The 13,535-nt window shown below is 45.6% G+C and overlaps 1 protein-coding gene across 1 annotated transcript in view; it reads right to left on the bottom strand.

Moving 5' to 3' along the window:
• Positions 1 to 980: 980 nt before the first annotated feature.
• Positions 981 to 13,535, bottom strand: part of LOC141092136 (alpha-1-antitrypsin-like) — a 29,651-nt gene continuing 17,096 nt past the window's right edge. Inside the window, exons 4-5 of the mRNA XM_073578073.1 lie at positions 2,565 to 2,712; positions 981 to 1,209 (exon numbers count right to left, since the gene is read on the bottom strand). Coding sequence (XP_073434174.1) covers positions 1,021 to 1,209; positions 2,565 to 2,712 — 337 coding nt within the window. The 3' untranslated portion in view covers positions 981 to 1,020. The remainder of the gene's footprint in view (positions 1,210 to 2,564; positions 2,713 to 13,535) is intronic.

The raw sequence follows: 13,535 nt of genomic DNA, 5'->3' as shown, positions 1-13,535 counted from the left end.
TGAAGGATGTGTGATGGGTATATGGGCACTCGACTATGGGATGGCGAATATGTATGATGGATATATGGGCATGGGACTATGGGATGGAGAATATGTATGATGGGTATATGGGCATGTGACTATGGGATGGAGAATATGTATGATGGGTAAATGGGCATGGGACTATGGGATGGAGGATATGTATGATGGGTATATGGGCACGGGCCTATGAGATCGTGGATATGTATGATGGGTATATGGGCACGGGACTTTGGGGTGGAGGATAATTATAATTTGCTATAACTAACCACAGTTAGTTACTATGCCCAGGCAACACCGGGCTCTTCAGCTAGTATATATATATATATATATATATATATATATATATACAGTACAGACCAAAAGTTTGGACACACTAACTCATTCAAAGAGTTTCTTTATTTTCATGACTATGAAAATTGTAGATTCACTCTGAAGGCATCAAAACTATGAATTAACTCGTGGACTTATGTAATTAACAAAAAAGTGTGAAACAAATGAAAATATGTCTTATATTCTAGGTTCTTCAAAGTAGCCACCTTTTGCTTTGATTACTGCTTTGCACACTGTTGGCATTCTCTTGATATATATTTTTCTAAGAAGGATATACACGGCTGCATGTATTTCTAGGCAGCCGTACGCTCCGGTCCTGAGTGCCGGCGGCAGTGACGGGTATTGACATGCGACACTCATGTGAGTTTATCGCACGTCTTACCCCGGCCTAATGAAAATCACCAGATGATGATACTGCTGATCTACAAGTAATGAAGAAATGGAAACAACATTTTCAGGACCTCTGGAGACTGAGCCACATGCAGAAATCCAAGCACCTTCAGCCTCTGCTGCTATCACTGAGGCTATTAGAGGGGTTGTCCGGGGATGAAAGCCTGGAGTCTCTCTATGTGACTGCATACAACCACATAGAAAGAATGAATATTGCAGAAAATAAATGATATCTCTGATGAAATGTAACATTTTATTGAATTAAAATATTGTAGAGAATCATTTCTGGGGGTTGAGGACTCTTCCCATGAAGAGAATACTTTTGGATTTGTAGTCGTACAAAGAAAATATGAAAGGTTGGTCAAACTTAACAACAGAATGAGTGGTCTCAGGGACCACCTCAACCACTGTAGCGGCGGCCGCCTCCGTCCCCTTCTCATCAACACGGAGCAGAGCTTTATGGATGGCCTGCAGAGGGGGATAAAATGAGGGTTACTAACATATTTAGTGCATACAGTACAATGAAAAGAGATAGATGGATAGATAGATAGATAGATTGATAGAAAATATATAGATAATATATAGATAGATATATAATAGAAGATAGATACAGAATAATAGATGATAGATAATAGCTAGATAGATAATAGATAGATATATAGACTGTGAGCCCTCGCGGGCAGGGTCCCCTCTCCTTATGTTCTTGTGTGTCCCTTGTCTTACATATGTTTATTATACTTGTCTATATTTCCCCTTTTCACAAGTACCGCGCCATGGAATAAATGGCGCTATATATATGCATAATAATAATATATAGATGATAGATCAATAGATGATAGATAGATAGATGATGGACAGATTATAGATGATGGATAGTAGATAGATGATAGATAGATAGATAGATAGATAGATAATAGTTAGTGTGGCGCCCCCAGGAGTATGGTCGCCACAATGGCATTGCCTTCCTCCAGGGAGGGTGATGTCATGCTTGGAAGCAAGGAAGGGTCTCTCTGACAGTTAATCATTTACATGCAACACATTCCCACTCCGGGACAGCAGAGGTAGTTCTGAACCAGGATTGGGGGAGGAGCGTGCTCTGAGGGCCAGGAGGGTAAATAGTTATTTAGTGTGAGGAGGGCAACGTGTGTAGATGTGTGGAGAGGAGCTGGAGGTTGAGCTGAGAGGCACAACAGCGATGGATGAGCCGAGAGAGATAGAGGGCTACAGCTGTCTGCCATATGAGGTAGTTCTAAGAGAAGATAAGGAGGAACTTCAGTGTAACACTGTACTGCATGTACCTCAAGCCAGCGCTAGGAAGAAGACTACACAACCCATCTAATAGAGAGATACCTGAGTTGCTTCCAGGCTAGCCTGCTCCTGTGCCATCTGTAACCAGGACCCTGGACTGTGTTTGCCAAGTAAAGGTAAAGAAACTGTACCCTGTTGTGTCCTTGCCTCCTTCCTGCAACATCCTCCGCACTGCTACATCTCTGTGCCAAACACTACACCTTCTTCCTAACCCTTTATCTACACTGCCCTGGGACTACAGCCCTGCCTGTGGAGGGCAACAACATCATAGCTGCATAGATCATCATAGTCCAGAGGATCTGCATGCAGCGTTGGCTTAACATCTTCATTGCCGAACACCACAGGAGGCGTCACAAATCACTTATAAACTTTATTCCCAACTCAACCCCTTTTACATGGGCGCCCAGGGCCACAGACTGGGTCACTGCTGCTGTGACATTCCCCTCTGATGAACTGGCCCGGTACCGATACTCCACAGCCCTGGGAGGGTGACCCATTAGTTTAATCAATCTCACCTTAGAAATCTTTATGTTGGCATCTCCAGTGATACCAGATAGATCAGCATTGTTGGAGAAGACATCTACTACTCCCATCTTACTTAATGTTTCCTTAAGGTTGATAGTGCTGGAGATGTTGAATCTCGGGAGGAATAAGTCCACCACTCTATGAACAATAAAGAGGAACAGAATTATAGATAAGATAATGTTCAGATGCTTCATAAACATCCAAACCTGGACAGATCTGTAATAAAACAACCCACCACCCTACAGGTATATATTCTATAATGTATCCACAGTAGGGATCTTATGTGAGAGGGGAGTATATCTGTAAATTGTCATACTGCATAAATGTAAGGGGGTCATAGTAGCCGTCCTGAACCCCTAAGCATGTCCGGGTGTAAAGTATACATAATGTACATTTATATATATCATTGCTGCATAATGTCGTTAGGGCATGTATTTTATACTGTGTTTAACAGGTGTACATTATTCTGCTGTATACATATATTCTGTTGCTCCTTAATGGCGTTTGTACGTGTAACTATCTTGTAATATATGTTTTGTATAGGGAAAGTGTAATATTAGTTTTTTACCATTAGATGGAGATAGTGAGCATAATATAGGATAACGCTTTAGCAATAATGTAGATAGTTAACTGTAGGAGGGGTCACTTTGGTTAAAGGAAGGGAGCTTCCTGTTTAGTTGGAGAAGGGCGATGGCGCCCATAAAGATCAGATAGGCAAAGGCCCGAGCAGCAGTAAATCCCCTGTAACGTTCCTTCTAAGTGAGAGCCCAGGCATCCAGAAGGTGGGACACTACACAGTCATCGCCACAGGAGCTGCAGAGAGAGAAAGAAAGGCTACAGAGAAGGACATGACAGGATAGACGGGCGGGTCACTCACCATGTGGCAGATGCCCTCCGAAAGGGAGCGAACTGGTGGCTGAGGAAACCCCCACAACAAGCAAGGCAGCACAGGGAGGATGCTGGGAAAACATACAGCACGGTACGACCCGATCTCGAGCCATGTGACAAGGAGAGCAGAGAAGGGAAAGCTGAAGTTACATATAATGTGGAAAGTGCTGTGAACACTGTGTTAAGTCTGGATGCCCTTAGAATTCCGAAAGTAAAGTTTATTGTTTCAAGTTACAAGTAGACTGTGTCTGTTATTGTACAAAAGGCCAAAGGTGACCTTAAAGAACAAAGGAAGAACCCTGATGGTGCAGAGAATGCAGAGGCAAATAAGCTAAAAGTAAAATGTGATTTCTATGTAGAGAGAGGCCAGGGCGCGCAAGGCCTGTTAAGCTCAGCCACGACTACTGCCATGGCTCATCCCTACATATATGTAGAGGAGAAGACCGGGCTGTCTGTGCAGACAGGGCACCGGGTCCGGAACTGCTGGGGCCAAACCTACTGATGCAGGGAGGAAGGAGGTTGGACACAGGAGCAAACCCTGAACCTGTGTAGAAGGGGCGTGGTGAGTCAGGAAGGTATAAAAGGGTTTGCTAGGGAAAAGAAGGGGGCTTCCTGCCAGAGAGAGGAGTCAGAGAGGACTGGCACTGGGCTGTGGGAAAAGATATGCCACATAGTAGCAATCAAGACTCAGAAATGAGATCGGCATGTTAGGTGGGAAACCGGAAGAACCCACACCGGCCTCAGCTGGCAGCCGACCAACTATCTTACTCAGGAGAAGAAACAGTCGACCAAGTCATGCTAAGTGGAATTAATATATATATACTGCCATTCTGAATTACTCTTCCCCTGTTTGCTTCTCAACCTTTATCTGTTTATTTCCTGTTGCTCCCTGCAAGGAGGTTACCCCTGTATTGATAAAATAAGTAAAAATTGTTAACCCTTGCTCTGTGCTTCTGTGTCACTGCATCTGAATACCTGTGTTGCATTTGGAGTATTTGGCAGGATGCATTCTTTGGACACAGATGCTGCAGATCAGTCCATCGTGAGTACCCCAAGGTCTATATTGCCGTTGGGGGCCTGCTTAGCAACCTCCCAAAGTAATAAGATGTTGTGTGACTGGACTAAGAGGTTTAAGAGAATGTTGTGGATGCACCCCATGACCCCTGCTATGCAGGCTGAAATTGCTTTAATGACCCTGGATGGTGAGGCCCGGTACTCTGTTGTGTTCTGGATTCTCTCCCAACCACAAGCGGGATACGTTGGATAAGTTGGTGCAGATCCTGGAGGAAATGCATGGTGATCTCACTGATGTGGGTGAGTTGCAGATGCGATTGTTTCAGAGGGAGGGAGGGAGAGAGGTGACGCAGTATATCAATGCTTTGCAGGAGGAGCATGTGCACAACTCTAAAAGTGATGATGTGAGGACCATGGGAGTGGGGCCCCTTGATATGATATTGAGAAATCAGTTGGTGTTGGGTCCCAGGGATGCGCCGCTTAAGCAGGCTTTGCAAGAAAGCCTGTGCACTAGGTCACATATGACCTTCCTAGATGTAGGGGCAGAGGCGCATGAGCTAGAGCAGGAACTGGGTGTGGTGGCCCTAGCAGGGATGGTCTGGAGCAATAAAATACCGCAGCTGAGCTGGAGTGGGCCTGATAGATCCGGAGGGAGATACAAGAAATGCGGAGTGATTGGTCCAGCTTCAGAATAGCCCCTGCTCATGCCCAAGAACCATCAAGCCCCGAGATAAGAGTGATGTAGCATCCCGCACTTCTGTCGGACCCCATCATGGTGTGAGACCACTTAGTGCAGAAGGGGACCCGACTTGCTACAGATGTGGAAAGACAGGACACTACGCTCAGGTCTGTACGAGCCGAGGTCAGTCCCTGTAACTGTTACATTAGTGTGCTCCGGGGCTGAGGGACGTAGCCCAGAGCCTGAAAGACAAAGGAAAGGAGAAGGAAAACCCAAAGGCATAGTTTCTGCGAGCCCAACAGTCTGGGCTGAAGTAAATGGGAGAGCTGTTCAGCACTTGATGGACACTGGGTCCCAGGTGATCACCATTCTGGAAGCTTACTTCAGACAACATATCCCAGAAGTATCACAGCCAGAGTGGGGGGCAAGTAATTAGATTGACAACAGCTAACCTTTTGCCCATACTGGTCAACAGGGTGGTCTGGATGGAGATCAGTGTGTGCTGGAAGGATGTAGACCATAAAAGAGTCATTTTAGTCACAGGAAATGTCAGCTGCTGGCCTGTAATGACTCTTGGAAAGAGAGTGCTGAAAGAGATTGGACAGCTTCTGATCAATGAGCCACGAGAGCCCTTTTTTGAACCAGTGGAGCTCCCGAAACCCTCAACGGAAGGTGTTCCAGCAACTGATCCGAGCTACCCAAACTCAGGAGACGTCTGGGGAAGGAAAAGTCTTGGGGAAGGTGATGGTTCCTGCAGCTGCAAAACTTACCCTACCACATGGCCAGACAGTGCTCATGTTACCAGTACGAGCTTGTACACCCCTTTAGGGGTAAAAAAGTGTAAATAGAGCCGACATCAATGGATCAAGTGCAGCCTCGACTGCTCGTAGCTCGGACATTAGCCACAGTTCAAGATGGCAACGTTGTAGTACGGTGCATCAACCTGGAGAGAGACAGTCTCACCTTCCTACCTAAGAGTGAAGTGGCCCAGATCCCGGGAATGCCAGAGAAATTAATGCGACCATAGGATGTTCATGAGGTTCATAGGATCTTAGAGCAAATGCGGGCTGAATTGACGGGACTATCGCCCCAGCAGGTGCAGTAAGTGGAAGATGTGCTGGAGCGTTATCAAGAGGTTTTTGCCCGCCATGTGGGTGACTTCGGTTGCACACAGACCATCTCTCATGAAATTCCTATGGGGTGTGCCACACTAGTTCAGGAAAGATACTGACATATACCTCCCCAGATGTACAAAGAAGTGAAAGAGATGTTAGCTCACATGTTGCAGAGTGGAGTGATATGAGAAAGTCAGAGTCCGTGGACAGCTCCCATTGTTTTGGTCCAAAAAAAAGATGGGACCTTACGTTTCTGTGTCGATTACAGATGGCTGAATGCCTGTACAGTGTGGGACTCTATCTGTTGCCAAGAATTGAGGAGTCCCTATTGGCCTTGGGACAGGTGAAGCACTTTTGTTCCCTTGATCTTGCCAGCGGGTACTAGCAGGTATCCATGGTTGAACATGACTGGCCAAAGATGGCGTTTGTATTACCCATGGGACTATTTGAGTTCAACTGTATGCCATTTGACCTAACTAAGCCTCCTGGGATGTTCCAGCACTTGATGGAGAGATGCCTGGGAGATTTGATTTTCGAGGCCACATTGATGTATCTTGACGCACCCACATTTTGAAGAACACCTACGGCAGCTAAGTCAGTTACAGAGCCATCGCCTGAAGGTGAAGCCACAAAAATGTCATCTCTTTTGCAAACAGACTGAATTTATGAGACCACCCCCACGACAGTGAAAGACATATGGGGCTCCTGGGATGTTCCAGCACTTGATGGAGAGATGCCTGGGAGATTTGATTTTCGAGGCCACACTGATGTATCTTGACGCGCCCACATTTTGAAGAACACCTACGGCAGCTAAGTCAGTTACAGAGCCATCGCCTGAAGGTGAAGCCACAAAAATGTCATCTCTTTTGCAAACAGACTGAATTTATGAGACCACCCCCACGACAGTGAAAGACATATGGGGCTTACTGGGTACTACCGAAGAGTTGTGAAAATTTCACCCACATAGCTAACCCATTGCTGGAGCTGCTAAAAGGAGTGCCGGTCGGTTCGAAGAACCGAACCATTCAATGGGGAAGCCATCAAGAAGAAGCATTTCAAGCTTTGAAAATGGTGCTGACGGAGGCCCCAATAATCGCCTATGCAGATTTCTAACAGCCCTTCATTCTCCATACCAATGGAAGTTACATGGTCTGCGGGCAGTCCTGTCACAAATGCAAGCGGAGAAAGAACGAGTGTTAGCCAATGCAAGCCGGTCTCTTCATGACTCGGAACGAACCTAGACAATTATAGCTCTTTCAAGTTGGAACTGCTGGCGCTGGTGTGGGAAATGACTGAGAAGTTTGAGGAGTACTTGTCCAGGTCGGAGGTCCTGGTGCGGACGGACAATAATCCCTTGGCCCACCTGGAAAATGCAAAGTTGGGGGCCTTAGAACAACGATGGGTGATGGCGAAGTATCAGTACAAGGTTGTCTACCACACTAAGGCTGAGAACACTCATGCTGACGCTCTCTCTAGGGTGATTTATGAGGGACCTGAATGTGATCGAGATGAAGAGCTTGAGGCGGAAGAGATTTCTGACTTACAAAACTTGGTCAAATTGTTAGCGGCGATGCAGGTACAAATCAAAGAGGCTTCTGAAGATGAGGTACTGGGGAGGCTCCGGGACGACTGGAATCGACTTCAACAGATGGATAAGAAAATTGCCCAGCTGCGACAGTGGGTGGCACTGAAACAACTTCCCAGCCGGAGAGGAACCTTGTGGATTCTGGGGCAATGGGAAAGGCTCTATTTGAAGAATGGATTCTAATACCGAAAGGTACAGCTGTTATGAAAAGAGGAGGTCATTGGGCAAGTAGCGCTTCCAGAGAAGTTGATCAGAGTAGTGGCTATGGAGGCTCACAAGCGTGGGGCTCACTTCAGTTCAGAAAAAACATTCTGGTGGTTACAGAAGTTGGTGTAACACTAAAATTGAGGACTGCAGTGGAGAAGGCTTGCCAACAATATCGGAGCTGTGAGCTGTTCAAACCCCCAGATCAGTGGGCCACGATCAAGACCATCGTGACCTCTGCTCCCTTGGAGGTGCTGATGATCGATTACTTGACTGTAGGCCTGGGGCATCTTGGATATAAACCTTGCCTGGTAATGACCGACCATTTCACAAAGTTTGCTGTGGTAACCCAGACCAGAGACCAGACCGCCGAGTCAGCTGCGCAGGGCATTCTCCGGGATTTCATTCGCGTGTACGGCTGTCAAAAGAGGATCCATTCCGACCAGGGCGCCTACTTCAAGGGGCAAGTGATGGAAGAATTTTTAGCACCCACAAGGGAATGGGGCCTGTGAATGCTTCAATCGGACACTGATCCAGATGCTACACACATTAGAGGAAGATTGGAAGATACGGTGGCCTGAGATTGAGGCTGAACTGGTGTGGGTGTACAATAACCAAGTGCACAGTTTGACGGGGTTCACTCCGTATATGTTGCTGTTCGGGCGAAGGGGTCGAGAGATCTCTTAGTTTGGAAATGGACCTGGAGGAGGACTACCCACGGACGGGGGTGTCTTCCTGGGTTCAAGAGCACCAGCATCGACTGCAGACTCTGTCGGCTGGTGCAGATGAAGTTCCAAGAACTCAAGCATCATGAAGCACCACCTATCCGAGGGATAGCTTTGAGATCCGGGGATCAGGTGCTGGTCCGGAATAATCGGCCCCAGGAAAACTGGAAAGCCGATGGGAACGAACCCCGCAGCAAGTGACATGACAAGTAGGCTCTAATGGGCCGGTGTATGAAATTCAGCCTGAACTGGTGCAAGGAGCGCCCACCTGAGTGGTCCACCATAGCATGCTGTGGCTCTGCCTGTCCATAGGTCGAGAGGAGTCACTGAAAACTACTGAAGTACCCATTTTAATGGTTACAGACTTAGACGAAGAGGATGGGGTGCGAGCCTTTCTCCCAGACCCCAATGCCTCATTACCTGCCACTCCAAGGGAGAAACGCTGAGTTACCAATGCTTGAAGCCACGGAATTCTTGAGCCCACCGGACCAGAGTAGTTCTACGCCTCCCATTAGTGAGCCCGGATTGCAATGATCAGAGTGAACCACAGCTGGAGTGACTCCCACCCGTTATGAGAAAGATCAATTCATTTGGAAACGAATCATCAAAGAAGTTGAGAATTTTGAATGCCTGGTGAAAGAGCTCTCGCCCGTAGAATGACAAATTAAAGGACAGCAGGGGTGTAGAGGAGAAGAGGGGGCTGTGGGTGCAGACAGGACACCGGGTCCAGAACTGCTGGGGCCAAACCTACTGTTGCAGGGGGAAGGAGATTGGAGATGGAGCAATCCTTGAACCTGTGTAGAAGGGGCATGCCGAGCCAGGGAAGGTTTGCACAGGAAAAGAAGGGGGCTTCCTGCCAGAGAGAGGAGTCAGAGAAGACCGACGATAGGCTGCGAGGAAAAATAGGTCGCATATAGCGATCACGGCCGGGTGCAGTGACAACTCCCAGGTTTCGGCGGGCGTGCAGAAGAACACACACCGAGTGGAAAATGCGGTGAACACCAGTTTGCTGCACTGCAGCATAACAGACTAGGGGCTACCACCAGAAGTGAGACTGACTTGTTAGGCGGGGAAGCCGGAAGAACTCATCATCAGCCTCAGCCGGCAGCCGACTAACCATCTGACTCAGGAGATGAAATGGACAGCCGTGTCATGCTGAGTGGAATTATAATATAGACTGCCATTCTGAATTACTGTTTCCACTGTTTACCCCTTAGTCTTTATTGGTTTATTTCCTGTTGCTACGTGTGAGGAGGTTACCCTTGTATTGATAATATAAACAATTTGTCAGTGGCATTTTAATCTTCCAATTAGAAATCGTCCAAACCTGAATAACTAAGATGATTTGTTCTTTATTGATCATGCCAACATGGAAAGAGAATGATGGCCGCACCAGATGTGAGCAGTCACCTGTCTGCCCCAACACAGATTCCTTGAGTTTAAATAGAACTGTGATGGACACCATATCAGACTCACCACCAGAGACTGTATGCATGTCCAAAGACGTGCTGGGGAAACTGAAGGACTCCTGCAGTGGAATGAGAACATAGAATCATAGAATCATAGAATCGTAGAGTTGGAAGGGACCTCCTGGGCCATCTGGTCCAACCCCCTGCTCAAAGCAGGATTCGTTAAATCATCCCAGTCAGATGTCTGTCCAGCCTCTGTTTGAAGACTTCCATTGAAGGAGAACTCACCACTTCTCGTGGCAGCCTGTTCCTCTCATTGATCACTCTAACTGTCAAAAAGTTTTTTCTAATATCTAATCTGTGTCTCCTCCCATTCAGTTTCATCCCATTGCTTCTAGTCTTTCCTTGTGCAAATGAGAATAAAGTTGATCCTTCTACAATGTGACAGCCCTTTAGATATTTGTAGACAGCTATTAAGTCTCCTCTCAGTCTTCTCTTTTGCAAACTAAACATTCCCAAATCCTGCAACCTTTCCTAATAAGACAGGGTTTGTAGACCGGTCACCATTCTGGTCGCTCTTTTCTGAACTTGCTCCAGTTTGTTGATGTCTTTTTTAAAATGTGGTGCCCAAAACTGGACACAATATTCCAGATGAGGTCTGACCAAAGAGGAGTAGAGGGAAATAATGACGTCACGTGATCTAGACTGTATGCTTCTGTTAATGCATCCTAGAATTGCATTTGCCTTTTTTGCTGCTGCATCACACTGTTGACTCATATTCAGTCTGTGATCTATTAGTATACCCAAGTCTTTTTCACATGTGCTGTCACTTAGCCCTATTCCTCCCATTCTGTGTATGCTTTTTTCATTTTTACCCAGATGTAGTACTTTGCATTTCTCCCTGTTAAAAACCATTCTGTTAGTTGCTGCCCACTTCTCCAGTTTATTTAAATCTTTTTGAATCCTCTCTCTTCTCTAGTATTAGCTATCCCTCCTAGCTTTGTGTCATCAGCAAATTTAATCAGTTTACCCTCAATTCCTTCATCTAAATCGTTGATAAAGATGTTGAACAATACAGGGCCCAGGACAGAGCCCTGTGGTACCCCACGTGAGACATTCTTCGAACTGGATGTGCAGCCATTTACAACCACTCTTTGGGTCCGATCACTAAGCCAGTTATGAATCCACCTAACGGTTGCCTTGTCCATTCCATACTTAGTCATTTTTTCAATAAGGATTTTATGAGAGACTTTGTTAAATGCTTTGCTGAAGTCAAGATATACTATATCTACAGCATTTCCTTGATCACCCAATCAGTGATACCATCATAGAAGGAAATTAAGTTAGTCTGACATGACTTATTAGTTACAAACCCATGCTGACTCTGTTTAATCACTTCATTATTATCCAGGTATTGACATACATGTTGTTTAATAATTTGTTCAAAGATCTTTCCTGGTATAGAAGTCAGACTCACCGGCCTATAGTTGCCTGGGTCCACCTTCTTCCCCTTTTTGAAGATAGGAACAACATTTGCTCTTCTCCAGTCTTCTGGCACTTCTCCTGTTCTCCAAGAATTTTCAAAGATTATGGAGAGGGGTTCAAAAATTTCTTCTGCTATCTCCTTCAGTACTCTGGGGTGTAATTCATCTGGTCCTGGAGACTTGAATTCATTTAGGTTAGCTAAGTGTTTCCTCACTATCTTTCTGTTTATAGATATCCTGGATTCTTCTATTCCCTTAATAGGACAGTGAATAACAGTTGATGTTACATTTCCTTTCTGAGAGAAAACAGATGCAAAATAGGAATTTAAAAGTTCAGCCTTCTCAACATCCTGTCTTACCATTTCATCATTTTCATCCTGTAAAAATCCTATAGCATCTTTGACTTTTCTTTTACTTTTGACATATCCCCAAAATCCTTTATTATTGCTTTTGACATCTCTTGCAAGCCTCAATTCATTTTCAGCTTTAGATAATCTGATTTGTGCCCTGCAGGTTCTGCAAACAGCATTATATTCTTCTTTAGATATGCCTCCCTCTTTCCATTTTATAAACATTTTTTTCTTCCTTTTTAGCATGTGCTTAAGTTCTGTGTTCATCCATCCTGGTTTCCTTAAATGCTTCCTATTCTTCCCTCTTTTCGGAATTGTTAACAACTGTGCTTTGAGAATTTCATTTTTCAAGATTTCCCATCCTTCCTGGACATTTTTGTCTTTAAGGATATCCAGCCATTGGATCCCTCCAATTCTCTTTCTGAATCCCTTAAAATCTGCCTTTCTGAAATCTAACCTTGACGTCTGAGTCTTCACAGGTCTTCCGCCTCTAGTTATTCAAAATTCTAAAATAGCATGGTCGCTACCTCCTAGGGTCCCAGCCACTTTTACCTCCTCAACCATTTCCTCCCTGTTTATAAGGATTAGATCCAAGGTAGCAGTTCCCCTTGTTTTCTCCCCTACCTTTTGGAAGATAAAGTTGTCAGCAAGAGAGGAAAAGAATTTCCTTGACCTGTTAGTTTTGCCTGAGAGAGATTCCCAACAAATGTCTGGATAGTTGAAATCTCCCATGACAACTATGTTATATTTTTTGGAGAACTTGGCCATTTGATGCATAAAGAGTTCATCCGTATCTTCAGCTTGCACAGGCGGCCTGTAGTAAATGCCTACAATGGTGTCCTTTCCATTGTTCTGTCCTTGTATTCTTACCCAAACAGTTTCCACAGAACTCCCAGTCTCTGAAGCTTCAATCTCTGTGCAGATATACGCGTTTCTAACATACAATGCGACACCCCCTCCTCGTTTATCAAGTCTGTTTCTTGCAAATAAGTTGTATCCTTCTAGTCTTGTATTCCAATCATGTGTATTGTCCCACCAAGTTTCAGTGATTCCAATGACATCATATTTCTTTTCCTGTGTTAGTAGTTCCAATTCTCCTTGTTTGTTGCCCATGCTTTGTGCATTAGTATAGAAACATGGCTGAAAGTGTGCTGTAGGAGGAACAGGATCTGCAACACGTGACCACTGGGGGAGTGACTGGGGGCGGAGCTATGTCCCGAACTCTTATCAGGGATAGTGGGACCCAGCAGAGCCAGGAGAATAGTCAGTAAAGCCAAGGTCAGACCAGAGGGCAGCGCAAGAACAAGTGGGTCACACGAATAGAGTGGTAAGAAGCAAGCCAGGAGTCAGAAGCCAGAGAGCAATGCAATACCAGGGGATCAGGCAGATGGAAAGTCAGGGATGTAGCCGGGGTAGAACCAAGAGTAACACAGAAAGTACAGAATCAGCAGATGAATATCAAACAGGAAACAGACAGGGTCATACACAGAGCAATCGTACAGAAGCAG

This window comes from Dendrobates tinctorius, unplaced genomic scaffold (genome assembly GCF_039654945.1).
Source record: "Dendrobates tinctorius isolate UK_male_01 unplaced genomic scaffold, ASM3965494v1 ptg000058l, whole genome shotgun sequence".
Lineage (NCBI taxonomy): Eukaryota > Metazoa > Chordata > Amphibia > Anura > Dendrobatidae > Dendrobates > Dendrobates tinctorius.
The sequence above is the reverse complement of the archived record's forward strand: the minus strand, read 5'-3'. Positions and strand labels throughout refer to the sequence as shown.